At 59.7% G+C, this 26460-nt stretch overlaps 1 protein-coding gene across 1 annotated transcript; it reads left to right on the top strand.

The window, feature by feature from the left end:
• Window positions 1–572: 572 nt before the first annotated feature.
• TEAD3 (TEA domain transcription factor 3) lies at window positions 573–24914 on the top strand. Its single transcript, XM_071449908.1, has 14 exons — window positions 573–711; window positions 11894–12147; window positions 15043–15107; window positions 16823–16885; window positions 17017–17079; window positions 19748–19759; window positions 20093–20230; window positions 20409–20452; window positions 20556–20617; window positions 21621–21754; window positions 22825–22998; window positions 23549–23689; window positions 23883–24035; window positions 24569–24914. Exons 2-14 carry the CDS (start codon window positions 12012–12014, stop codon window positions 24680–24682), a joined length of 1299 nt encoding a protein of 432 aa, XP_071306009.1. The 5' UTR covers window positions 573–711; window positions 11894–12011; the 3' UTR covers window positions 24683–24914.
• The last annotated feature ends 1546 nt before the right edge of the window (window positions 24915–26460 follow it).

Here is a 26460-nt window from a genome sequence, read left to right as displayed (position 1 = left end):
GATGAAGGTGTGTGGCGGGGCATTACAGTGTGCAGAGGACCATGAAAATGTGTGGAAGGGGATGGAGGTGAGCACAGGGACACCGGTGAGTGAAGGGGAACGGGAATGAAGAGTGGGCACAGAGGGTGATGAAGATGCGCAGAAGGGGATGAAGGCGTGCACGGGTGACCCTGGCTGGCTGCGGACGGGACAGGACAAGACGCGACAGCAGCACCTTCATGCCCTGGCCCAAGGCCGCATTCCGGGAATGCCGGAGGGCGAAGGAGGAAGAGGAGGAAGGTGAGGAAGGCTCATAGAGGGCGCTCCCATAACCCGGGCCGAGCCGAACTCCAGGTCTGCCCTTTCCCAAAAAATAAACCTCCCTGTGTAAGGGAAGTCCCTGCTGCCCGCTGCCCCGACGGGGAGGTCGGGCGGGAGGAAGGGCCGGGAAGAGGAGGAGGAGGAGGAGGAGGAGGAGGTGGAGAAGGAGGTTAGGGGAGGAGGAGGAGGCCCGGCCCGGCCCCGCCGCCTCCTGATTGACTCCCAACTTTCCGCTCCTCCCTCGCATAAACTTTCCCGTCGCTGCGCCTGGCTCCGTGCGCGGACCCGGAGCCCGCCGCGCTCCCCGCATTCCTGCCGCCCGCCCCGGCCCGGCCCGGCCCCGGCCCCGCTCCGGCCCCGGCCCCGCTCCCGGCACCGCGGCCGGCCCAGCCCCTCCGGAGCACGGAGCAGGTAAGCGCTCGCCGGGAAGAGACTCCCAACCCCCCTTCCTCCGCCTCCTCCTCCTCCTCCTCCAGCCCCTCCTTCCTCCCGGCCCGCAGCCCTCCGCCTGCACCGAGCCCCGGCGGATGGCGGGGGGCGCCGGGGTCGCTCCAGCCCTGCTCGCCCCCCGGCCGGAGCTCGGTGCCTCCCCCGATGGGGTGCGTGCGTGGGGGGCACAGTCGGGCTGTTCTCGCTCCCCCCCGTCGCGTTCCCGGGCTCCCGCCCCGTCGGGGCTGCGCTGCCCCCGCACGGTCCCCGCCGAGTCCCCCCGCGCCGCATCCCCGGGGTGACAAAGGGGCCTTGTGCCCGCACGTCGGGAGCGATCGGGGCGGGCGCCGGACGTTGCGGACCGGGATTGCCCGCCCCGGCCGGAGCCCCCCGGAGAGGGTCGCGGGTGAGGTGCGGGGTCACCCGCGTGTCACGCTACATGTGTGTCACACGCATGTAGGGGATGACCATGCACTGACTGTATGCTAAACACTTTGTGCCTCGTCATAGGGGTGCTTTGCTAACAAGGCGGCAATTAGATGTATAATTTTCAGCAGTGTGTCATCTTTATTATTATTATTATTATTTTATTTTTACACCCTCCTTGGGTTTGGTGTTGTTTTTTTTTCCCCTTAACCCCCTTGGAAGGAAAATAGGGCCAAGCCCTCGCAGAGCCACCCACCTCCAACCCCTCGAAACCGCTCAGGCCCTACACAACACATTTGGCTTCTACTGACTGAGAAAAAAACCAGTTTGGGGAGAAACCAGCTGGAAGTGATACCAGCGTCCCGGCTGGTGTGGTGGGCACCCTGCAGCTGCTCACTGCTGTTGGGTGGTTGGCAGGGGGAAAGGTGAAGGCCGGGATTTTGGGGGGTTTTGGTGCTTTGCAGGGAGCCGGGACAAGCCGGGCTGGGCGATGGTCCCATCAGCGAAGCGATAATCTCCTGTGTCAGGCACGCCGGGGTATTTTGGGCTCCGGCATCCTCTCTCCCCTCCTATCGCTTTACCCCGCGCGGGTACGTGCGTGTCGTGAGTCAGGGCATTGGCAGTGCCCGGCCACCCTGGGGGGCCCTGCCAGCCCGGCTGCCAGCCTCCCCCCGGCGCTGGAGGGCTCGTGATGCTGAGTGGAGAATTGGGGTTTGCCAGGCTGATGTGCCCCCCGTGCACCCACTGGAGCTGGGGCCTCTGTGGCCTCACAGCCCATAGTCCTTGGGGGTAATTTCCCCCGGGACTGGGAGAAAAGGGGTCCCCAAAGCAGGTGAGGGGTGAGGGCTTGCTGAGGTCACTCGGTGATTGAAGCTGGAAGAGAAATGGGTAGGGGGGCTGGGATCCTGGTGGCAGGGCAGGTGATGGTCACTGTGGCAGTGCCCCAGCACTTCCCCACCAGAGAGGACGAGCATGACTGTCCCATGGGGAGAAGGCGCTGGATTTGGCCCTGTTTGGGTGTTACAGGGTCAGCATTCCCATGGGAAGAGACTGCAGATGGGGTGAGCAGCTCCTTCTGACAGCTGGGTGGCACAGGGGGACATTGCCATCCCCAGGGACCTCGGGTACCCAGCTACCTCCTCACCGTGGGCCTGTGGCTGGCACCACACTGGATTTTCTGACAGGAATAACCCTCTGAAAGCAACGGGTCCAGCCACCTTCTATAAATGGCACCCAGGTACTTCAAGGAGCCTTGTCCTGCCCGTGGTGGCTGCAACATTGGGGTGCAGCTCAGAGTGGGGGGGATGTTTCAACCAGCATAACCCTCCAGCAGTCATCCCACATGTAAAATCCCTTTCCTCCAAAGCAGAATCCTCCAGCTCCATCAGGAAAAGGGACTTGCACCCATTTGCCATGGCACGCGGTGGCTGTTTATCATGATATCAGAAACAGCATCTCCTTTTAATCACCATTTAATCCCCATCTTGCCACCACCAAGTGGGTTGGGAGGCGAGTCCCGGTGGCCCTGGCACTGTGCCCAAGGAAGGAGCCTTTTCCTGGCGGTGTGTGAGCAGGTCATGGCACCGAGGAGGTGGGGGTGGCAGCGGTAATCAGCTATAATTAATGTATTAAAAAGCAAGTAACCGCGCAGCTCCCATCAAACACACAGACAGCACGAGGCTGGTGGCAGGTGAGCTCGGTGGTGAGACTGGGTGCAGGCACACAGCAGCCAGAAAGGCAAAAATGGGCAATTTTGGGCTGTTTTGAGGGGGGGAATTGTGTTTTCCTGCGTTCGTACTTCTTCTGTCTGTGGGAGTGGAAAATGGAGGGGAAGAGGGGAGAAGGGGCAGCAAAACCCTAACCAGGCATGCTGCTGGGATTTGTGTGACAAGAGCCATCCTGAGGCTCTTAGTGAGGCTGGAATCTCTCCATCCATCACTGAACTGGACGGATACTTTCCAAAAACTATCCCGTCTCTGGGAGCTTCCCTCTCTCATTAAGTCCTTGATGGCTGTGGCGAGGGGCTGGCGGGACAGCCGCAGTGTTTACATCACCCTGAGCGCCACTGGTGGATGGTTTATTACCAACCACCCTTGATTTTGGGAGCTTCCATCCACGGGGGATTTGCTGAGTGGCCCGGCCATGCCCTGACCTCCTCAGCTGTTTGTCCAAGGTGTTTTTTGGGGTGGGGGCCAGGCTGGCAGCCACGGCGGCCGAGCCCAGGCACCTGCGTGTTGTGGTTGGGGCAGACACCTGAAGCGCATGGGCGTTCGCTATTGCCACCGTCACGTGGCGACTTATGAAATGTTTTTTTGGAGGGAGGGAGGGAGGGAGGGAAGGTAATGATGGGGTGAGCCGCCGGGGCCATGCCCCGCACCATCCTGCAGCGGCCCCCCCTGCGCGATAACGCACGTCCGGATCCTGCTGCGGGTCTGGGCATGCTGCTGCAGCTCCGCTCCCGCTGCTTCAGCTTTCCCCGCCTGTGAAATGGGAGCGAGGGGCCCCGGGAAAAGCTCCTGGTGCTGCCGGTCAGCCGCTGGCCTGGCTGTGGAGGTGGGAGCAGGGGCTTGTGTGGTGCTGGTGCTGTTTTGGGCTCCCCGTGCAGCTCGTGGCAGGGTTCCTGATGAGCCCATGAGGATGAGCCCTTTGGAGGTGACAGGCCATGGACCCCGTGGTCTCGTTTTTGGGGATGGCACATGGTGGCCTTGTGGTGACAGTGTTCATGTAGGGCTCTATGCTTCACCTGTGGGTGAAGGATTTGGGGAGATACTGATTGCATGAGGCACGTCCCATCCTGGCAGCACAAACCCCCATGGAACTCATGCCCCCATCCCGTCCCAAACAGATGTGATGCTCCAACATCCCCCAGCATCCCCCATTACGCTGCCACGAGACAACAGCAGCCCCGAAACCCAGCGTTAGCACCGCTGCCACCTCCCAGCGGGGCACTGGGTGTGTCACAGGCCGTGCTGGGTCTCTGCTCCATAAATCCGACCCCGAGCTCACCCCGGGCACACTCCTGCGAGCCGGAGGCGCTGAGGTGACGGCGGGGCTGCGCTGCTCGCGGGCAGCGCTGGCTGCCGGGCGGCAGGCGAGCTGGGAGTGAGTGATGGAGGAGGCTGCTCGGTCCCCTTCCCCCTTTGCTGCCGGGGGATCGGGACGGGCCCGGAGCGTGTGCTGGCAGAGCTCCCCGGGCTGCGGGGGGTGGCCGGGGAGGGGACAGCAGGGCTGCAGCTAATTTTAGGCGGTGGGCAGAGCCTCGGGGGAAGCAGCCGGCTGGAGGGAGGTGTCGCACTCGCACCGCGGTGCCCACGAGCATCGAGAGTGAGCGCTGGGGTGACCCTGGCTCTGGAGATGCTGCCGTGGGATGCCAAGGGGGCCCAGTTTGGTGCTCTGAGGAGGAGCCGTGCCCCGCGGATGCCCCGCTGCTGGAGGGGCGGTGGAGCCGGGGAAACACTCAAGGGCAAAGCCCCGCACTCCCGGCTGGCGTTATCCAGGAGGCGGGCGAGCCCCGCGCTGCTCCGTGCCTCAGTTTCCCCGTGACCGTCTCGCCGGCGCTCCCCCGGCGGAGTGCGGCGGAGGCAGGAAGGCTGGCCGGGCTCGGGGATCCTCGCCTGTGAGCGCCAAGCCTTATTATTTCCCCACAACTGTCTCCTCCTCGCTCCTCGTAAAATTAGATCCAGCTGTTCACAATAGCCACTAACTTCTCTCCGGAAGATGTTCAAAGTTTACAGACGCGGGTGCGTGGAGGATGGGCTGCCGTTCCCATGCCAGCTCCTCGCCCTTCCCCCAGAGGCAGCCAGCTCCTGCCTCCCCCCGCCGGCTTAGGCAATTCGGGTTTAGGAAGAAGCACACCCGCACGCAGGCATGCGAGCTCCCGACCCAACCGAGCGTCGGGTTTTTATTAGCAGGAAGATCTGGGAGCTTCACAGTTCAGGAGAGAAGGTCTGGTCCGAGACCCTGCTTTTCCCTGCCCGGCTTTGTGTGAGGTGGGCAGGGTTCTCTGCTCTCCCTGCTTGCCAGCACCTGTGCCCAGCTGTGGCACGAGTTTGGGCTCCAGCTCTTGCGTGGGGTGGCTGTTGTGTCCCCTTGCAGCCTTGCTCGGGTGGCACTGCAGAGTGGTCAGGTCCAGCTGAGGTGTTTGGACATCAGCGTGCTGGGCAGGGGTCTAACACACACTCTCTTGGGCCATGCTCCTCGCTGGAGCTCCTTCTTTTACCAAGAATACTGCCTTCATGTATTTTTAGCAGTTTTCCTCCCCAAGGATTCCAGAGCAATTTTTCAATCTGCGGGAGCTGGAGTCGCTGTGCCCGTCTGCAGCTCTGGGCTGGGGCAGGGGCAGGAGATGCTGGGAGGAGGTGATGAGCTGCCACGGGCTCCCAGCACGCTCCTGGCACGCACAAGGGATTGTTCGCTGGGAATGTCTGGAGTGGTGGCAGCAAAATGGTGCTAAATCAAAATATCCCTTTCTGGGAATAAAGGCACTGATGGGGTTTGTGCAGGGCAGCCTGTACCTGCTATTGCAGCTCCTGGAGCACCTCAGCTGGGCACTGCTTCGAGCAGGAGGGCTGGGAAGCATGCCCCCCTCGCAGGGGTGATAGTGGCCGGGTGACAGCGCAGTGTCACGTTCTGTGTCAGGTTCTGGCAGCCAGGGACATCTCTGTGGTGGTGGTGGTGATGCCTGACAGCCGCTCTGCCCGGTGTCCCAGGAGCTGATCCCCCCCAGCCAGTGCTCACACCCCCCATCCCATCCCATCCCATCCCATCCCATCCCATCCCATCCCATCCCATCCCATCCCATCCCATCCCATCCCATCCCATCCCACGGGGTTTTTCTGGCTGGGAGCTGAGCGTGGCAGTCCGTGCTAAGCCCGGGCTCCAGCGGGTGCCACAGCACAGGCAGTGGGCACAGCTGCTCCCTGGGCAGGCTTGGGTTTCACGGGGGTGGAGGCAGCTGGGGGCAGGTGTGAAATTCATTGCAGCCTTCCTCCTCCTCCTCCTCCTCCTCCTCCTCCTCCTCCTTCTCCTCCTCCTTGCCTCGTAGTGTCCCCCTGGGAGATGTTTTCCCTGGCATAAAATGGGGTCAGCAGCACCTGGAGCTCTTCTGTGGAGGCATTTCTCCTCCTAGGAGCAGGACCGAGGGCTGGTGGGGTCCCTGGGATGTCTGGCTGGTCCCACTGCAGGCACAGAACTGCCTGACCCAGGCTTCCCTGGTGCTCCCCTGACACCAGAGACTCTCGTTTTCCCCTTGGGACAAGCTGGGAGTCCCCAAGGACTTGGTGGCCACCCAGCTCATCTACAGGTGATGTTGAGGAGAAGACATCCTGGGATGCCATATTTTGGCAAATCCAGCAGTCCCCAATGGGCGCCGTGTCCAGCACTGGCTGTGCCATGGGCTCCCAGCACTGGGGGTGTCACGGGACAGCATGGGGGTGGCCCATCCCCAGCAGGCAACTCCAACCCTGTTGTTTCCATCCAGCTCGTTTCATAACACAGAGAGCAATTAATGCTCTAAAAGCTTTCTATTTATGCGCTGCTGGGTGAAACGCCCCGTCCTGGCTGGGCAGGGCAGCGTAATTGGGCCAGGGAGGCACGCCGGGTTACAGTGTCCGTCTGTCCTCTGCCCTCGGGTCCTGAGCCTGAAGACTCGAGCAAAACCGGCTCAGGTCCTGCAGAAGGCGAAACCCAGCTGTGCCACCCTGCCAGGACTGGGGAGAAGGAGGAGATGGAGGGGATGGTTTGGATGGCCGTGATTCTGCCATTAGGAGGGAGCTGTGCCCTGGCTTTGCCTGATCCCCTTCCTCCTCTCTACCCCAAATATTTTGGGAGCAAATCGCTCACATTTTCTCTTTGTTCATCCACAGCTCCCTGGGATGAGGGGTCTGAGCATCCCTGACCAGCCACATCCCTGCCAGCTCAGGGCTTTGCCGGGAGCTGGGGGAGCCCTTGGCTGCTGGGGTCCAGCTGGAGCTGGGGGGCACGGGGAGCCTGGGGCAGCCCTGGCAGTTCTCCTGACCCTGGTGGGATGCTGCCACGTGGCTTCCTGTGGTTTCCTCACTCCGATTGCTTCCTGAGCCGCCCGCCAAGCCGGAAGGGACAGGAAGTGATAGAGGGCAGGAAATTAGCTGGGCTGTCTCACAGGGAGCTGGCCTGGTGCACTGGGGGCTCTGCCACCGCCTGGCTCCCCAGACTGTGCCAGGGGACCCTTCAGAGAGGACGTGGCCAGTCAGGAGGTGCAAACCTGGGTGGGAGAGAGCAGGGTGGCCACCGTTCCCTCCCCGAGCCAGGGAATCCCTCGGCACAGCCTGAGAGCTGTTTGGAAGAGGAGCACAATGTAAACAAACCTCCTTTCACCGCCCTCGTGCCGCGCCACCCGCCCCGGTGAGCTCTGGCTGTCCCTGGCACAGCCATGTGCCAGCCAGGATGGTGTTTCCCTGCAGGAATGGGGCACCAGGGTGTTCCCAAGGGGTCCCTGGGCAGGGTGCCAGGGGTATGGGGCTCCTGTGAAGAGCTGCAGGGTCATCCTGGCAGAGCCAAGAGCATCCTGGGCCATCCTGGCAGAGCCAAGAGCATCCTGCTCTGTGCACTGCAGTGGACACAGCAGCATCTTCTCTGGGGTGCTGTGGTCTTGTTGGCGTCCCCCAGGAGCTCCACAGCTTTTGGGTTTCCTTCCAGGGGCTCTGCAGAGCTGTGACTGTGTGGGCAGCATTCCTCCTGGCCGTGTCACCAGGTGGGGAGAGGCAGGAGCAGGGACACAGCCCCCAGCCAGAGCTCCCCTGCCTGAAATGAGGGGCTTGTTAGTGAAATCTCTGCCTGCCTACAACTCAGTGCAGGCTGTGCCCTCACTGAGCCCAGAGTGCCAGGACAGGAGGAGCTGGGGTGCCCTAGAGCCCCAGCTTTGCTGTCTCATGGACACGCTCAGCACCAGGGTGGATGGGGACTTGTGTCCCCCTCACCTGAGAGTGTGGGTGCCATCAGTCACGGTGACAAGGAGGGGGTGACAGCAGCCTCATGCTCCCCACAGGGCTGGCGCAGGGGCACTGGGCTGGAGCAGGGCTGAGCTGCTCCGTGCTGATCCTGCCCGGGCTTGTCATGAACTTTTATCCTTTTGCCGTGGGGTCTGGGTGCAGGGGGGAGGGAGAAGGGCTGGATTGCCCTGGGCCCCCTGCATGGGGAGGCAGGATGGAGGCAGGATGGGGGCAGGATGGGGGCAGGATGCAGCTGGACCCCCGTCCCTGTCTTTGCTGGGTTCTTTGCCTCCGCAGTGTCCCCAGCACCTTTGCAGAGCCTTTTTGTCCCAGTGTCCCCTGCCACCTGGGCAGCCCCAGGTGAGAAGGCGTCCTTGGGGCTGCTCTGCCCCACACCTTGTCCCTCTGGGCAGTGCCAGCTGGGGCTGTGCTGTGCTGCAATCCCCCTGGTGGAGCCAGTGCTGGTGGCCGTGCCCTCCACTCCAGGTGGTTTGAGGAGGAGCTGTGACAACAGCCACCACCACCCCTGTCCCAGTTTGGGCAGCACACAAGGGTTTGGGGCAGTGCAAGGGCTGCTGGGGGTGTGCCTCATGGTGCACCAGATGGGATGATGCTTTTGGGGCTGACCATGCTGGGGAAGAGGAATATGCTGTCCCCAGCTTGGCAGCACGGGTCAAGGATGAGGTCTGGGTGCATGGGGGCAGTGTGGGAGGGACGGGCGCCTCTGCCCGTGTCACAATGTCCCCGTGCCCAGCCCCAGGTGCTCTCCCCTGTGCCACCCTGCACGTCCCTGACCCGATCCCTATCACAGCTGGTTGTGCTGGATCCAGCAGCGCCTTGCTCCTCTCTTTTGGCACTCACAGGGTGCCCACGGTGCTTCTCTGACTGCAGATGCTGCCTCCAAAGTATTTCCTTCCCTCACCCACCACAAAACACCCATTTCTCAGGTGCCCTTCCCTCTTTGCATTTGCAGGGTTTAAGGAGGTTTCCTGGAGCTCTAGCAGGGTCCCCAGCCCCAAGCAGCTCTCCCAACAGGTCCTGCAGCCCCACTGGCTGCTCAGGCCCCAGGTTTCCTCATGTCCCCTGCCCCTGGTGCTGGGGCCAAGCCCTGGGAGCTGCAGGAACACCGTCCCAGTCTCCTGGGCAGCCTTGACCTCGCAGGGAGATAAGGGCTGCCCTGGAGGCATCCTGCCCTGCAGGCATCCTGCCCGGCCTGCTCTGGGCCCCACATCCACTGGGGGACCTCACAAGGGTGCAGCCCCCTCCATCACCCTCTAGAGCTGTGGGCTGCAGTGTGTGCCCCCCACAAATGCAGGGAGTGAATTGGAACCAAGCGAGCTGGAAGTGGGGACACCCCCCTGGGCTGGGTGCCAGTGACCATCCCCACTTATGAGTGATGAGCATCCTCAGAGCGGGCAAGCATCCCCTGGGGATGTGGCTCAGGGGTCCTGGGGATGCCCAAACCCTGCAGAGATGCCCGTGCCATGGGAGGGGTGGTCTCTGGGATGCCCAAACCCTGCAGAGATGCCCGTGCCATGGGAGCGGTGGTCTCCCTGCCCCTCTCCCTGCGCAGCAGCTGCGAGGCAGCAGCCGGTGACATTATTTTCTGGCAGGTCCGGTCCCCTTGCCCGTGCCGAGCAGGTCTGGCCGCGGTCTCCGCGGGCCGTCCAGCCGTGCCGGTTCCCTAATTGCTGCTGTTGTTGGTGTTTTGTAAGGGCAGGGTGGAGCGGCACTCGGCCGTGCCTTGCGTCAGCGCGGTGCATGCACCCTCCCTCCAGGAAATCCAATGTCTTCCAATGCCTGGCCAAAAGCAGGTTCGGTGGAGGAGGAGGAGGAGGAGAAGGAGGAGGAGCTGCTTCCTCGCACCTTGGCCGGGGCCCCAGCATCGCCCTCCCTCCTCTCCCAGCTTCCCTGAAAAGGCTGGGCTGGGATTTCCCTGCTGGAGGGGGCTGGGGACGGCCAAGGGAGGGGGACACGGGTGTCACAGGCAGGGTGTGGGGTCAGCTGTCACCCTGCCTGGGCAGGCAGTGCCTGGCACGGTGACCCAGGGCGCTGGGCACGCTGCCTGCAGGGGTGCAGCCAGCCCCGTGGTGGTTTTGCTCTCTGTCTATAGCTTTTCCCTTGGCCCCCAAAACACCCATCAGCTGGGGAGGGCAGGGGGCCTGCTGAGTCCCTGTAAAGTCACCCTCCAGCACCAGCTCTTGGGAATTTCCCCTGTCAGGGTGAGCTGATGGCAGCCTTGTGGTGCTGTGTGCTGGGCTGGCACCAGCCTGCAGAGTCCCTGGCACTGAGACTGGCACTGGGGGCACTGAGCTGCCACGGTGCTGAGGGGTCTGGGTTTGCCACGGGGCTGCTGTGGGGTCATTGAGGCCTTTGGGGGCTGCTGCAGAAGCTGGGGAGTGCCAGGTTCCCCAAGTGTGGGGGTCCTGGGAGAGCATCCAGGGCTCAGCACCAGGACAGTCGCAGCCCACTGGGACAGAGCCCTGATGCTCTGGGCTGTAGAGGGGAGTGAGGATCCCCCTGGGCCTGTCCCATATGCCACCCTCTCCATCCCTGTGTTCCCTGCCCTCCCATCCCCTGCGGGGTTTGTGCCCTGCATTGCTGCCCCACGGAGGCAGCAGCAGCAGCAGGCACAGCCAGGGTGCCTCTGGCCCGTCCTGCAGTGCTGCCGCCATCCCTGCCTTGGCCGGCTGGCTCGATCCTACAATCCCTCCAATCCAGTTCTCCTTATTTGGCCACAGTGCTCAGCAAGAGGGGGAGCGGCGGCGGGGGGACGGGCGGCGGGACCGGAGGGGCTGACATCACATCGCGACGAGCGAGGAGAGGAGCGATGGGGGGGCTAAGTTTCTTTTTTTATAAAAGGAAAAAAAAAAAAAAAAAAAAAAAAAGAGGCAGCAAGCAAGGCCTCGCAGCGCACTTGAGCCAGCGGGCTCAGCAGTTCCTTTAAAAGGAGATGTCTGTGCTGGAGACCTTTGTACACTCCCAGCCCGTCCGGGAAGCGCGGCGGCGCAGGAGACACCTCTCCGCTCCCACCGCCGGCAGCTGCCGCCAAACATGTTATTGCAAAACACTGAAACGCTGCTGTGCTGCGAGCTGGGCAGCAGCAGGAGGAAGAGGAGGAGGGCTGAAGGCTCCCCAGCATCACCCACCAGCCGGGGAGGGCCCGGGGCCCCAGCTGAGCATCCTCAGGGTGGGGGGGCCTCTCCTGGTACCAGGGGAGGGCTGCTGGACGGCTCGGGCCACATGGTTCCCATTAGTGGGGTCTGGCTTGGAGCTGCTCAGCATCTCCCTTCAAATCCCAGCTCTGCCTTTGCCAGGCATGGTGGAGCTGGGATTTTGGGGCCTAGGGGTGTTTTTTGGGCCAGCTTGCCCAAAGGGACTGCTGTTTGGCAGTGGGTACTGGAGCAGGGTCAGGGTTCACAGGCTGTGGGGCTGCTGCCACCCTGTCCCAAGGTGTCAGCCATAAACACCATGTGCCCAAGTTCCTTGTATGGGTAATACAGTAGCTGGGGGCAGTTTCCTTCCCAGACTTTATTTGGGTGGATCCTGGGTGGTCACTTGTGGCTTGGATTTGGGGGTACTCATAGAAATCATGCTCTGCCCCCGAGGAAAGCCTGTTTGTGTATCTGATGCCTTACAATGAGATGCTGCTCTGGGTGCCAGTGAGAACAGGGCCAAGGCCAGGAGCAGAGCTGGCACCACGCTGTCACTGCACCCCATGCCCCAGCAGGGGCTGCTGGCTCTGACAGGTGTCCCCTGTGTCCCAGCAGGTTGTCCCATATCCGTGGGGGCTCAGGGTCGGAGCCCAGAGCAGCCAGCACCATAGCGTCCAACAGCTGGAACGCCAGCGGCAGCCCTGGGGAGGGGCGGGAAGATGGCCAGGACGGCATGGACAAGAGTCTGGACAATGATGCCGAGGGAGTGTGGAGTCCAGACATCGAGCAGAGCTTCCAGGAGGCGCTGGCGATCTACCCACCCTGCGGCCGGAGGAAAATCATCCTCTCAGATGAGGGCAAGATGTACGGTGAGTGCCGGGGGCGGGGTGCAGGCACCGGGCAGGGCTGAACTGAGAAACCTCCTGCCCCAAACCCACGCTGGGGTATCGCCCTCGAGCATCCCCCAAGCCCGAAAGCAGCTGGCTGGGGTTGATCCCGGGGCTGGGCTGGGCTGGGGAGGTGCCGGTGACCTGTGTCCCTCCCTCCCGCTCCCTCCCTCTCTCGGCCCTGCCGGACTGACTGGTTTGGTGAGGCCGTGGGGCAGGGAGCGGGCACGGGACTGCGGGGCCAGGGCAGCCCCAGCCCTCCTGCTCCCCTGTGCCTCCACACACCTCCCCAAACCTTCCCCAGCCGGACCTGGTGGCCAGAGCACCCTGTGGCAAGGGTCACTCACCCACCCAAGCCACCCGCACCCAGCTCAGCTTTTGGTGATTTTGTTGGTCTGCCCAACTAGGGGGATGATTTTGGAGTGTCAGCCTCGTTTTTGGTGCCTTCCCAAACTCCTGTCCCTGCCAGGGGAGGGACTGGTACCTCCTGCCCTGCACATCCCGTGATGTCACCCCCAAGGGCCAGTGACCTCAGAGTCAGGAGCAGGCTGCCGTATTACCAGCACCCCATGGTGACAACAGGACCAGGGCTGGCATCTCTGTCCCCAGCCTCTAAAATACACCTGCCCAGATGCTGCTGTCACAGCAATGCCTCCCCCAGTGCTACTAGAGAGGGGCAGAAGCACAAGGCTTGCTGGAGAGCACTGTGCCACTGTCCCCACACCCGTGCCAGCGACCTGTGCCACCCCATCTGCCAGGGCCCCCCACCCACGGCATGGGGGCTGCTGCAGGAGCGGGGTGAGGGAGGAGGAGGCGGGGGAGCACAGGGCTTCCCAAGCCTATGCATTTTTTGGATTTCTCTGGGAATAGCTGAAGTGCCGCCGGGAGCCTGGCCCTTCGAAGCACGCCCCAACCGGTTTTTCCAGCCTTTCAGAGACATCTGGCAGCTGCTTAAAGAGGCAGCAGCCCCTGCCCGCCTTTCATCTCCCCCCAACCTTCCCCAGCACCTCCCCACTGGAACCCCCGGGACCCCTGGCTGCCATTACCAAGAGCACCAGGGGCACTGGCAGCACAGGCAGTGCCAGCATGTGGCATAGCGGTGTGCCAGTGCCTCTGCCGTCCTTCACACCCCTCCTTTTGGGGGTTCCATGGGTGCCCAGGGCAGTACCAGCCCCTGCCACGCTGGTGCCAGCACTGTGGCGGTGGCAAAGCAAGGTGGGAGCTGGGGAGCCAGGACCCAGCACGGGCACACTGGGCCTTGCTACACACTCGGTTATTTTTAACCCAGCCTGTCCAACTGGTTCACGTGGTGGTGTCAGGGGAGAGGAATTTGGGGAATGTGGTAATTTGGAGGAGGACGTGCCCTCTCGGAGGGAATGGCACGGTCCAGATGAATCACAGGGAAAGGGACAAGGGACAGGGCACGTGGGCACAGGGATGGCTGCGAGGGTGCAGCCTTGGGCATGGTGTGTGGCAGGATGGGTGCAGGAGATGCTGGGCACTGGGGCTGGCACTGGCTCACCGAGTCCCCAAAGGCCCCACATTTCTTCCCTGGATTTTTTGCCCATATTTCAATCCCATTTGCAGGGTATGCGGGGCAGAGGATGGGATTCAGGAGCAGGGCATGCAAAGGGGGGTTTTGAAGGTGTACCCCCAAACTGGGGCTCAGCAGCAGGGTCCCTTCTATGGGTGTCATCTCACCTGGATTCAGAGGACACCCTTGCAGCCCTGGCCCCTGCGAGGTGCTGAGAGGGAGCCAGGAGGGGTGGGAGCTGTGCCTCAGGGTGACACCAGGGTGCCATGCTGGCCATGCCAGGGGTACCCCCTTTGTCACCCACCCACCAGCTCCCGCCTGGCAAGGGGCAGCTGTCTCTGCGTGCCACCTGGCCCTGTCTGTCCCCATGTGTGTGTCCCCCCAGCAGGGCCCAGTTGCTGTGGGGCTGGGAGGGGGCCAATCGGGGTGGAAGAAGGGGGTGGGGGGGTTCGTAATTTTTTTTTTTAAGGGATTTTTTTTATTCTTTTAAAGCCGAAACCCGCTCCAAGGGCATTTCGACAAGTTCCAACCGCGACCATCTGGTCCATTAAAATAAATCTGGCGTGCCTGGCTGCCCCCGTGCGCGGGGGGGCGGCGGCGGGGCCGGGGGGGCCGGGGCCGGGAGAAGAAAGCTCCCAGCTGCTCTGACGTTCGAACGGAGATTGGCCACAGCTGGCCCCTGAAATGTGGCGCAAAAGCAACTTCTGCTTCGAATTAGACCAGGACGTTAGGAAATACTGGTGGAAAGGCCAGCACGGCTTGTGAACGGGAAGGGGGATGCCGAGGTGGGGGGGACAGCCCGGGACCCCTGCGGGCGCGGCTGCCCGGGGTGGGCTCGCTGGCTCTGCTGGGGCTGCCCCGGGGTTTGTGGCGGGGGTCCCTGGGGGCTGTCGCCTCGCTCTGAGCCCGGGGATGGGGAGGAACCGGGGATCGGGGGTGTCCTGGCCTGGCGTGGCCACCCCCGTGTCCCCGAGGTCGCCCCGACGCTGTCGCGGCAGCGCCACCTCCTGGCAGCGCCTCCCTCGCCGGCCCGGGGGGCGCGGGGCCGGGGCTGAGACCCCCGAGTGTTGGGGCTGAGATCCCCGAGTGCCGGGGCTGAGACCCCCGAGTGTTGGGGCTGAGATCCCCGAATTCCGGGGCTGAGACCTCCGTGTACCGGGGCTGAGACCCCCCGAGTGCCGGGGCTGAGCCCCCCGAGTGCCGGGGCTGAGATCCCCGAATTCCGGGGCTGAGACCCCCCCTGTGCCGGGACCGATACCCGCCCTGTGCCAGGGCTGATGCTCCGCGGGGTCCGGGGCTGATGCCCCCCGTGTGCCAGGGCTGACCCCAGGCTCTGCCCGCAGGTCGTAACGAGCTGATCGCCCGCTACATCAAGCTGCGAACGGGGAAGACACGGACGAGGAAGCAGGTGAGGCGTTGCTCTGCTTTTTTCTCCTGGGGTGGGCTCGGGGCGGGGTGGGAGGCGGTGCCAGGTAAGCGGATGTCCCACTGTCATCTGTGTCCCCTCCTCAAGCCAATGCGGCTGCCAGCAGGTTCCCCATCCTCTGCGAGGAGCTTCCTTCGTCTGTGAGCACAAAACCCCTCGGGTCTCCTCAGTCCCAGGATGCCTTGAAACGGGGGCTGGGGGGGGCAGGCAGCATCCGGGCCCCCCACCTGGTTGGGGTGACCCTGTGGGTGGCAGAAGCCCCCAGACTCTCTCTGGACAGTGTCTGTGTGTCTGTGTGTGCCTGCATGGGTCTCTCTGATGCACCTTCTGGATCTGGGACTGTTCCTATCTCTGCCCCTTGCCAGGCTTTATGCCACTTGTGCCACAGCAAAGGCACCCCAAACCCCATGGGCTGAGAGCAAGGCATCCCCATGCCAGCCAGGGATCCAGGGATGGGCTGTGTGGAGCTGTGGTGCTGGTCCTGGTGGGGCTGGAGGTACCACGGAGCCCTTGCCCTGCTCTCACTGCCCTGCCAGGTTGGATGCTGGGGCAGGCAGGGATGCAGGCAGGGCGGGAGCACACGGAGATCCCTGCAGGAGCACACAGAGGTCCCTGCAAGCCCTTGCTTCACCAAACCTGTCTGAGGAGTGGGCTGCTGCACCTCTTGATGGGACATGTCCCTTTGTCATGTGTCCAGTGGCTTTTCCCTCCCCTCATGGTGGTCCCCAGTCAGGAGCCAAGCCACCCATCCCAGCTGAGCCCATGGCCTTGGATGCTTGGGAGCATCCCCCAGCACAGGGAGATGGTTGGGTTTGGGGACACTTATTCTGGGACTGTCCCCTGCCACAAGTCCCCACAAGAGAGGGACACTGGTCCCCAGCACTGCAGAGGTCATTCCTCCAGGACTTGTGCTGAAAGAAAAGAGACCAGAGTCTGGCTGCTGGTTTTGTGTTCAGACCAGTGCCAAGCAGAATTTCATTTCTGGATTAAACACTTAACTGGGCCCCCCCTCCATGGGGGAAGGAACTTGGGAAAGCCATGGGAGAGAGCACCCACAGCACTGATCCCTCTGTGCACTCATCTCCTGGACAGCCTGGCGTCTCCTCTTGGACAGCCTGGCACTGGTGGGAGCAGGTTCTTTCCAAAATCAGCCCAGAGGCCCTGTGGGTGCATGGGCACCCACCCTTCCTGTGGATGGCCCCCCAGCCATGCTGTGCCTTTACTGCCTGCACATCAGCCCCTTTTCTCTAGATCTTGCTCTTACAGGGGCCTGGACACAAAAACCCAGCCTTTCTCACCTTCCCCACATGCAAAACCAGGAGGAGCCCTGTGGCAATGTGCCAGTCCCTCCTGGACCCACAGGACCTGGGCTACCTCAAACCTGCCAGGCTTATGGTGCTGGCAGGGTCTGTCTGTCCATTCCCAAGAGGTGCTAAATGAGCACCCCCTCAACTGCAGCAGCTTTACACCAAGGAGCTCCACCCCATCCTGGGGTGGGCACAAACCAGCATCAACCAGCACTGGGGTGCCCCAGCACTTTCCTTCCTGCAGCTCTTGGCGGGTGCAGCACCCTCAGCGCCTCGGGGAGCAGCCACAGCGCTGCCCACTCCTGCACTCCCTGCCCTGGGGACAGAGCCTGCCCTGCAGGATCTTCACTCTCTCTGTGTTTTCCTTTTGAACGGCGTGTTGGGCCCTAGGTGTCCAGCCACATACAGGTTCTAGCTCGGAAGAAGGTGCGGGAGTACCAGGTTGGCATCAAGGTACGTTGGCGCCCTTGCCCAGGTGTCCGCGGCGGTGTCTCTGTGAGCATGGGCAGCCCCTCTCCTTCCTCCTCCTTTCCTCTGGTTGACGGCTCTGCTGTTCCCCCTCTCCTTCTGCTCTCTCTCTGCAGGTCTCTAGCCACTTGCAGGTTCTTGCCCGACGGAAATCTCGTGAGATTCAGTCCAAGCTGAAGGTACGCCCTGCCTTGCCTGGCCACTAACGCACTGCGCTCTGCCGTGTGCTGCTTGCTTTCCTGTTTTACCTCTCTCTTTTTTGGTGTTTTTTTTTCTTCCCCCTCACTTGGCTCCTTGGGTCAGATGGTTTTTACAGGCATCGTTGTGGGATGCCCAGAGAGAGGTGCAAGGAGGGGCAGCAGAGCCCTGCTCGTTCCTCCAGGAGGGTGAATGTGGTGCCAGATCCCCTCTTTGCATCCAGGCAAGGACTCTGCCATGGGGAGATGTGGGTTTAAACCCTCCTTTGGTGATGTGGGAGGGCTGCCCCCTCTTTTGGGCCATCAGGGGTTCTCCCACAAGGAGAAGGGCCCCCCAGAGCAGGCAGTGAGGCAAAGTGAGGTTCAGGCAGGGTGTGCCAAGGCCCCCTCCCCTCCATAGCTGATCTGACCCATCTCACAGCAGGTGCTGGTGTGATGTGGGCAGAAGCAGAGGGGCCCCAGGGGTCCCTGCAGGCTGCCCCAGTGGTTTGTGGTGCTCCAGGGTGTGAGCACTGCCAGGGGCACCACAGGGATGTGAGTGGCAGCAGGTCCAGCTGGGGCCATGCTGCTGGGGACAGTGCCAGGAGCCAAGGGAGCCAAGTGAGAAAAAAATGGATCATTCTCTCTCTCTTTTCTGGTTGGCTTTTCTTTTCTTCCTTCCTTCTTTCCTTCCTCCTAACTGGAGCCCAACTAACCTTTCCATAACTGTTCCCACCAAACTTTGTGGTGGCAGTGGGGAGGGTGAGGATGAGGGCATGGCCAGGACTGAGGGCATCACCAAAGGACCAAGCCCTGCTTGGGTTGGACCCACATGCTGCGAGGTGGGGGATAGAGGGGTCCTCAGAGCACAGCCACCCACTGGGCACAGCCAGCTCCTGCCATGTGCCTCAGTTAATCTCTGCACTGCCACACCAGGGAGCAGCTCCTTGGGTAGCCTCAGGGGTGATTTGCTGCCTTGCTGTGTGAGTGGGAACCCAGGAAATCTCTGAGGTCCCAAAGGCACCAGCAGCCATCCCTGTCCTGGGTGCTGTGTCCATCTCCAGCACTGAGGCTGGCAGTGCAGCCCACTGTCAGAGCTGGAGCATTTTCATCCTCAGGGCTTTTTCAGGAACTCCAGCTCATACTGCCTGGGAGCCCACCAAGATGTGCCCTCCAAAGTCCTTCAGCAGGGACTCCAGTGCCCCATGAGAGGGAGGCCAGGAGGGCTCCCACAGCCAGACCAGGGTTTGGTCTGCTAGGAGAAACCAGGGAGAGCTTTTGAAACTTATTTTGGGATGCTTCTTTGGGCTTGTACACCTTAAAGCCAGTCTCCAGCCCCAGGAGGAGCAGTCAAGGAAGTAGGAGAGGCAGCAGGGTCAACAGCAGCAGAAGCCTTTACAAAATTAAAATTAAAAATAAAATAAAATAAAATAAAATAAAATAAAATAAAATAAAATAAAAATCTTTCCTTGACACATGGCACAGTGCAGAGCAAAGGGAAGTTGGAGGCAGGAGTGACCCCAGGGGTCCATGGCTGTGCTCTCCATCCCCAGCCATGCTGCCTGAAGGATTCTGGCATGGAGCAGCCAGGGCAGAGATCCCCCTGAGCAATACTTGGAGGATACAGAACATCCCTTCTCAAGATCAGTGCAGGCAGCCCCCTGCCCTCAGCCAGCACTGTGGGCTGACCATGTCCTGTGGGATGAAGACACTTCCATGAGCAGGATCTGTATTTTTGAGCTGCAATCAGAGCAGTATCTGTATTTTTGAGCTGCACTCATGAGCAGTATCTGTGTTTTTGAGCTGCACTCATGAGCATATCTGTATTTTTGAGCTGCAGTCAGGTGTGTGTTCGTGCTCCTGGCATGTGGCTGCACGCCCGCCCTCCTGCCCTGCCCCAGGTGAAAATAAATGAAGCATTGATCCCTGGGGAAGGTTCAGAGGGAAAGCAGAGGGTGTGCTCTGGGACCAGCATGAACGTGTCCCAGCAATGCAGGTGGAGGAGCAGCCCTGCTCCGGGCAGGACCTGGGAGCCCTGGAGCTCCTGCCCAGCAGTGCTGGGACTTTTGGAGCAAAAGGAAAAACAATTGGTCTCTTCTGTCAGTGCACACACAGCACAGGGGGGTGAGCTCAGGGTTTTCCTTGCAGTGCCTGGAGTGGGGGACTTGGTGCCCACACCCCAGGGCATCCCAGCAGCTTTTCCCCTCCGTGCCCCAGCCACAAGCACTGGGGGCTTCTGAGGAGGCTGTGCAGGATAATAAAAAGCCAAGAAAGGCACAGGCCTGGCTCACCACAGTGACCTCTTCAAAGAGTGGGTGGGGGACTTTGGCATCCCATTCCTGGTGGAATTGAGCCTGGACATCAGTGGCCACCATGGGCATCCCCTGGTGACTAGCCAGGTCAAGGGCTTCACTCCCCAGGTCAGGCTGTGGTGATGAGCCCGGGTCAGGGTGGGGATGACCCAGTTGTGCTGGTTTCAGCTGGAGAGTTAATTCTCTCCAGAGTTAATTCAGGTAGAGTTAATTCTCTTTGCAGCCACCCCATGCCTGTACAGTGGAGAAAATTAACTCTACCCCAGCTGACAGCAGCACCGACTTAGGGGAGGTGTACAGAGTACCCAAATGTTCCCATGACACTCTAACCTTTTTTTTTTCCTTTCTTTTGCGGACAGGCCATGAACTTGGTAAGTTGAGCTTGAGTCTGAAATTCCTTTTGTTCCTCATTGCTTTGTGCCCTCTCCAGTGGAGGGGCTAAAAACCCTTCACATCTCCAGGGGGGGAGGGCCACCAGCAGCAGCGGGAGGGGGCATTTTCCAGACCCATCAGCTTTTGCCCAGAGGATATTGGCAAGCTTCAGACGTTAATTAAAGTTTGAGAGGGGGTGGGGGGATCCCTCTGCATGGTCCCAGGCTGGGCTGTGGGATTGGCTGCTGGCTTTACAAACCCTGTCAGTTTGTGAGGGAGCTCAGCCTGCCCCTGTAACCCTGCTCCCCTCCTGTCCCCCCTTTTCCCCCCAGGACCAGGTCTCGAAGGACAAGGCTCTGCAGAGCATGGCTTCCATGTCCTCAGCACAGATCGTGTCTGCCAGCGTCCTGCAGAACAAGCTCAGCCCCCCCCCTCCTCTTCCTCAGGCCGTCTTCTCTGCTGCCCCCAGGGTGAGCACAGCCCCAAACCCCCCATGGGGACACCCCGGGGTTGGGGGGACACCACGGGCTGGGCAGGGGGGTGTTCCACAGCCATTCTCAGCCGTGGTGGCAATGCAGGGCTCCCTGTTGTTTGTTGGGAGTGGGGAGGGTCAGAAGCCACTGACTCTTCCCTGTGCTGTTTTCCCAGTTTTGGAGTGGGCCTATCCCAGGACAGCCTGGACCCTCTCAGGAGTAAGTACAGACCCCTCCATATCTGGCACCAGCAGGACCCCACCCTGGCAAGGGGCTGGGGCATCCTGGGCTTGGTAACCTGATGATGCTTTTTCCTTTCCAGCATTAAACCGTTTGCACAACCAGCTTACCCCATCCAGCCACCCATGCCTCCATCACTAGCCAGTAAGTCACGTCCTCACCCCCTTGGAGGGAACCCAGAGTCCCTGCCAGAGTTTGTCCTCTGTCCCCTCCCATGCACAGTGCCACCCACCTGTGTCTCCTCCCTTTCTCTAGTGGGGAAAAAGCCTGGCTTGAAATCCAGCAAAAAGCTCCACTGTGAGCAGGACCCTCCAGTCCCTTCCCACCCAGTACACCCCATGTTTTATCCACGCTGTGCTGGGTGGGATGTGGATATAGGAGGTGGGGGATGCAGCAGCATTGCAGGAGGGGCTCACCCCTGTTTTATCCACCCTGTGCTGGGTGGGATGTGGATATGGGAGGTGGGGGATGCAGTGGGGACAGGGGCTCACCCCTGTGTTTTATCCACGCTGTGCTGGGTGGGATGTGGATATGGGAGGTGAGGGATGCAGCAGCATTGCAGGGGGAGCTCAGGTGGATATGGGAGGTGAGGGATGCAGCAGCATTGCAGGGGGAGCTCAGGTGGATATGGGAGTTGGGGGGTACAGCAGCATTGCACGGGGGGCTCAGGTGGATATGGGAGGTGAGGGATGCAGCAGCATTGCACGGGGGGCTCAGGTGGATATGGGAGTTGGGGGGTACAGCAGCATTGCAGGGGGGGCTCAGGTGGATATGGGAGTTGGGGGGTACAGCAGCATTGCAGGGGGGCTCAGGTGGATATGGGAGGTGAGGGATGCAGCAGCATTGCAGGGGGAGCTCAGGTGGATATGGGAGTTGGGGGGTACAGCAGCATTGCAGGAGGGGCTCAGGTGGATATGGGAGGTGAGGGATGCAGCAGCATTGCAGGGGGAGCTCAGGTGGATATGGGAGTTGGGGGCTACAGCAGCATTGCAGGGAGGGCTCAGGTGGATATGGGAGTTGGGGAGTACAGCAGCATTGCAGGGGGGGCTCAGGTGGATATGGGAGCTGGGGGGTACAGCAGCATTGCAGGGGGGCTCACCCCGGTTCCCGGCTGTCCCTCCACCCCGTGTCACTCCCCCTGGCTCAGGTTACGAGCCCTTGGCTCCGCTCCCGCCAGCTGCCTCGGCCGTGCCGGTCTGGCAGGACCGCACCATCGCCTCCTCCAAGCTGCGGCTCCTCGAGTACTCCGCCTTCATGGAGGTGCCCCGGGACGCCGAAACGGTAACAGTCCCCTCCGTGTGCCACCAGCACCCGGGATGGCGCCCCTCCATCCCCGTGCAATCACTTCTTAGAAGGAAAACTTACTGTGATGGAGTGAAGAAAGTTCAATAATTTGGAGATAGCTGCCTTTTGGTTTTGTTTTTTTTTTTAATGCTTGTAACTGACATAACTGTTGCCCCTGCAAAAATGAAAACACGGGGGTACAAGAGGATTACCAGTCCTTCATGTCTCAATTTTATGTCCTCCATGCATCTCTATTTTATGCATGGAGGCAACCAAGAAACAAAGTTTAGAAGGATCTTGCCTATAAACACAAGAGACATGCAGAATTCAATTGTCTTGCCTTCAAAGTACAAAAGATGTAATTTCTAGAGGAAACTGTGAATTATATAAATTGATTTGCAATGAAAGTAAGGAGACTGTTTCCCCAAAACTACTAATGGCAATTCCCACCCAAATCACAGCACTGGTCACTCACATTAGGGTCTGTAGTAACACCTACAGACTGTAGAAAACTGCACATTTTTCACTGTAGAAAGTGGGGACTAACAGACAGAAGTTCTATCCCAAATGTTTTGCGGAGATAATCAAAACTCCACAACTTTTGTGAAAGCTGTAAAGCCGGTATATTTATTACAGCGCTGGACGCATGTGGGAATCGTTCCCCTCAAAATGACATGTGTACCTCTGGGAACTTCAGGTCCATTTTTATCCCCTTTTAGGCCACTAGAATTTGAGAATTCTTCTCAAATTCTTTCTTCTAGAAAGAATTCCTAGGTCAGGTTCACCTGCTCTCACAGCAGTCTCTCTGTCTCTATCACCCTCTGTCTCCCCCCTTATCTCTGTCCTTCATTGAAGCAGTTTCTCTGAGCTTAGGTTTTGCAGTCAGGCTAAATAGCCATGTTTTCTAACCACAGACTCAACTCCAAAAACGTACATTTCGCTTAAATCAAAATAGATTCCTACCCTAGAAATTTTCCACTTTGCCTCACAAAGACCTTATAACGGATAATAAAACTCCATCTCCTGCCTGACCTGTGCTGCTGCTGTCCCCACCCCGCTCCCTACAGTACAGCAAACACCTCTTCGTGCACATCGGCCAGACGAACCCCTCGTACAGCGACCCCCTGCTGGAGGCCGTGGACATCCGCCAGATCTACGACAAGTTCCCCGAGAAGAAGGGCGGCCTCAAGGAGCTCTATGAGCGCGGGCCCCAGAACTCCTTCTTTCTCGTCAAGTTCTGGGTATGCTGCTGCTGCTGCGAGGGTGAGGGTGGGGAGGGTGGTGCTCGAGCTGCAGGCTCGTTGTGGCAGAGCTGTGTCACAGGTGTCTTTTATGGAAAATCCTTTCCTTAGGGTTTTTCCTCCTGAGAAGCCGAGAGGCCTCAGGAACAAAATGTAACCAGTGGTTATCTGCTGCTGTGGAATGCAACAGGTGCATCTGGGATTGGTCTCATGTGGTTGTTTCTAATTAATGGCCAATCACAGTGAGCTGGCTCGGACAGAGAGTCTGAGCCACAAGCCTTTGTTATCATTCTTTCTTTTTCTATTCTTAGCCAGCCTTCTGATGAAATCCTTTCTTCTATTCTTTTAGTATAGTTTTAATGTAATATATATAATAAAATAATAAATCAAGCCTTCTGAAACATGGAATCAAATCCTCGTCTCCTCCCTCAACCTAAGAGGGAAGAGTGAACACGGTCACAGAGCTGGAGCACCCTGGGCAGCTCTGAAGGCTGGTGTCCCTTGTCCCCATCCAGAGCTCATGGGAGCTTTGTCCCTCTCCTCTCTTCAGGCGGATCTGAACAGCACGATCCAGGACGGGCCAGGGACCTTCTATGGTGTCAGCAGCCAGTACAGCAGTGCAGAGAACATGACCATCACAGTCTCCACCAAGGTGTGCTCCTTTGGGAAGCAGGTCGTGGAGAAGGTGGAGGTGAGTTCCACGTCCCACTGCATCGGGAAGGGGTCGGAGTTGGTCCGGGGTGGGTTCTGGGATGGAGAAAATCCCAGAGCTGGGTGTAGGACACACGGGTGCCTGTGCCATGTTTATGGGTGGGGTGGAGAGGACGTTGCCATGTCCCACCAGCAGCCATGGGACAGCTGCTCACGCTGGCTGTCCCCTGCAGACGGAGTACGCGCGGCTGGAGAACGGCCGGTTCGTCTACCGCATCCACCGCTCCCCCATGTGCGAGTACATGATCAACTTCATCCACAAACTCAAGCACCTCCCAGAGAAGTACATGATGAACAGTGTCCTGGAGAATTTCACCATCCTGCAGGTACCTCCCCTCCTTTTTCCAGGGGGTGTGTCCCACCAGGAGTGTGGAGCTCACACTTGCATCGACCCTGCTGGCCCCGCATAGACCTGGCTGTGCCTGGGCCCACACAGACCCTGAATTCCAGGGAGCAGGTCTTGGTGGTGCTGTGGTCCAAGCCTGGACAAGTCTACCAGATCATAGGGAGCAAAATTTTCATGGTGCAATTAAATTGGCTGTGCCTGAGTTTGTTTGACTTCACCAAATAATCTGTAGCAGTTTTTGGTGGTGCAAATGCAGTGGCTCGGCCTGAGCCAATGCAACCTCCCCCAAACAAATTTTTGGTGGTGCAGTTCGGGCTGTTCCTGAGCCTGTGCAACATCCCCAAAACTGGGTAGTAAATCTTGATGGTGCAATTAAATTGGCTGTGCTACTGCCTGTGTGACCCTACAAATAATGGGTAGCAAATCTTCTCATGGTGCAAAGTGGCTGTGCCTGAGCCCCCCAGGTATCCACACAGCATCTGCACCCCCCTGACACTCTCTGCTCTGCTGCAGGTTGTTACCAACAGGGATACCCAGGAAACCCTGCTCTGCATTGCCTTCGTTTTCGAGGTCTCCACCAGCGAGCACGGCGCCCAGCACCACGTGTACAAGTTGGTCAAGGACTAGGGGCCCTTGGGGACAGGCAGGGGCACGAGGGGCGTGCAGGGGAGGGAGGGGGCCTTGCAGAAAAGCCACCCTTTGTGCCTGTTGCCTTGGGAGAAGTCATTTGAAGACAGGAGGAGGAAGAAAAACAATAGCCAAAAAAGACTGACTTGTGATCGCAGATGTTTTCTACTTAGGAACAGTTTCTTTTTTTTTTTTTTTTTTTTTTTAATAAATAAATAAAACTACCAAAAAAAAAAAAAAAAAAAGAAAGAAAGAAAAAAAAAAGAAAAAGAAGAATGGGAAAGGAAGTGTAGGGAGAAAGGAAACCCACATCTGGAGCTGGAGAGGGAGAGAGCAGCCCTCGGTGTTGCTGATGAAGGCCAGGAGCCCACCGTAGCAGCAGCACCTGCAGCAGGACGTGGGAGCAGAGAAGGACTCCTTTCAGCCCAGCCTTGCTCAGAAGTGTTCCCAGCCCTGAGTGGAGAGGAGAGCAGCGAGCACGGACGCTCAGGAGGATGCAGCACCGTGCCAGGTGTGATGGATGGTGACTGGCATGGCAGCGACAGTGGCACTGGCACCGCGTGGCACAGCCTGGGGGACGTGGGGACAGACAGACGGACGGGCAGGGCAGGGCAGAGTGGAGGAGGGGGACACTGCCACCCCCAGGGATGCTCCTTCTCCATGCCCAGCTGGGGCACTGGGAGCCGGTGGCAGTGAAGGCATGAGGGCATTGACAATGCAAACCATGGGGGTTTATGGCTCCTTTTTTTTCCTTTTTTTTTTTTTTTTTTTTTAATTGAAAGTGCTTTTTAATACTTTTTAAAAAGACACCATGCTTGTAATCAGGCTGATGGCCCTCTACAGTGCCCAGGTGCTGCCCTCCCACCCTGTATGGGAAGTGTCTTGTTTAGGGAAACGTTTGGGATGCCTCCATCTCTGGCTGGGATTTGTGGGGGACTTGCTGTGTTCAGGAATTGCACTTGGGGCTGGCCCAGGCTCAGTGTCCCCACTGTGGTCACTTGCTGAGGAGTCATGAGTAGAGAGCAGTGAGGGCAGATTGCCTGATTTATTTTGTATATGTACATTCTCCTTGTTTCAGGTTGGTGTTGTTGTTTTATTTTGTTCCTTCACATTTTTTTTCCTTTTTTCTGCGATGACTGTTCCAAACCGCTCCATCCACTCTCCTGCATCCTGTGGGAAGTGGCCAGGGAGGTGCAGGGAAAAACAAATTGAGCAATGCAGGGCCAAGCTGTCAGTGGGCAGAGTTTGGGACAGAAAGGACAGAGACAGAGAGGGGACAGAGAACAGGAGGGGTGCCAGGAAAAGGGACTGGGTCAGCTTGGAGGTATTTTTGTGGCTGCAGCCCAAAGTAAGCCAAGGCAGAGTGCCCAGTCCTGAGGCTGTGATTGCAAGGGCAGAGTCTGGGGAAAGCAACCTCAGGGTTCAGGAGGGTGACAGAGGGACAGAGGTGGCAGCGAGCAGGGTGGCAGGAGGCTGGCAGGGGGACAGAGAGCCCGACCTGGCCAGGTCGGGATGGGTTTCTCATGTTGGCAGGGAAGTGAAGGCAGTGGGAAGGAGGCCAGGAGTGTTTTGAGGGGCACTGCAGCTGCTTTGGGAGGGGGACAGGGCAGGTTTAGGCTCAGTGCTGCCAGTGCAAGGAGCAGGAACAGCTCCAGAGCTCAGGAAAGTGCCTTGGCTGCTGCCTTGATGCCATGTGTCCTGTGAAGCACGGGGACTTCGACCTCTTGCTGCTGGAAAAAGGCACCCATCCCTGTGGGATGGGGCAGAGCCATCCCAGC

Source organism: Agelaius tricolor, unplaced genomic scaffold (genome assembly GCF_023055355.1).
Source record: "Agelaius tricolor isolate 1412-34295 unplaced genomic scaffold, bAgeTri1.0.p SCAF_30, whole genome shotgun sequence".
Taxonomy (NCBI): domain Eukaryota; kingdom Metazoa; phylum Chordata; class Aves; order Passeriformes; family Icteridae; genus Agelaius; species Agelaius tricolor.
Note: the sequence above shows the minus strand (reverse complement) of the source record. Positions and strands in the feature narration are given on the sequence as shown.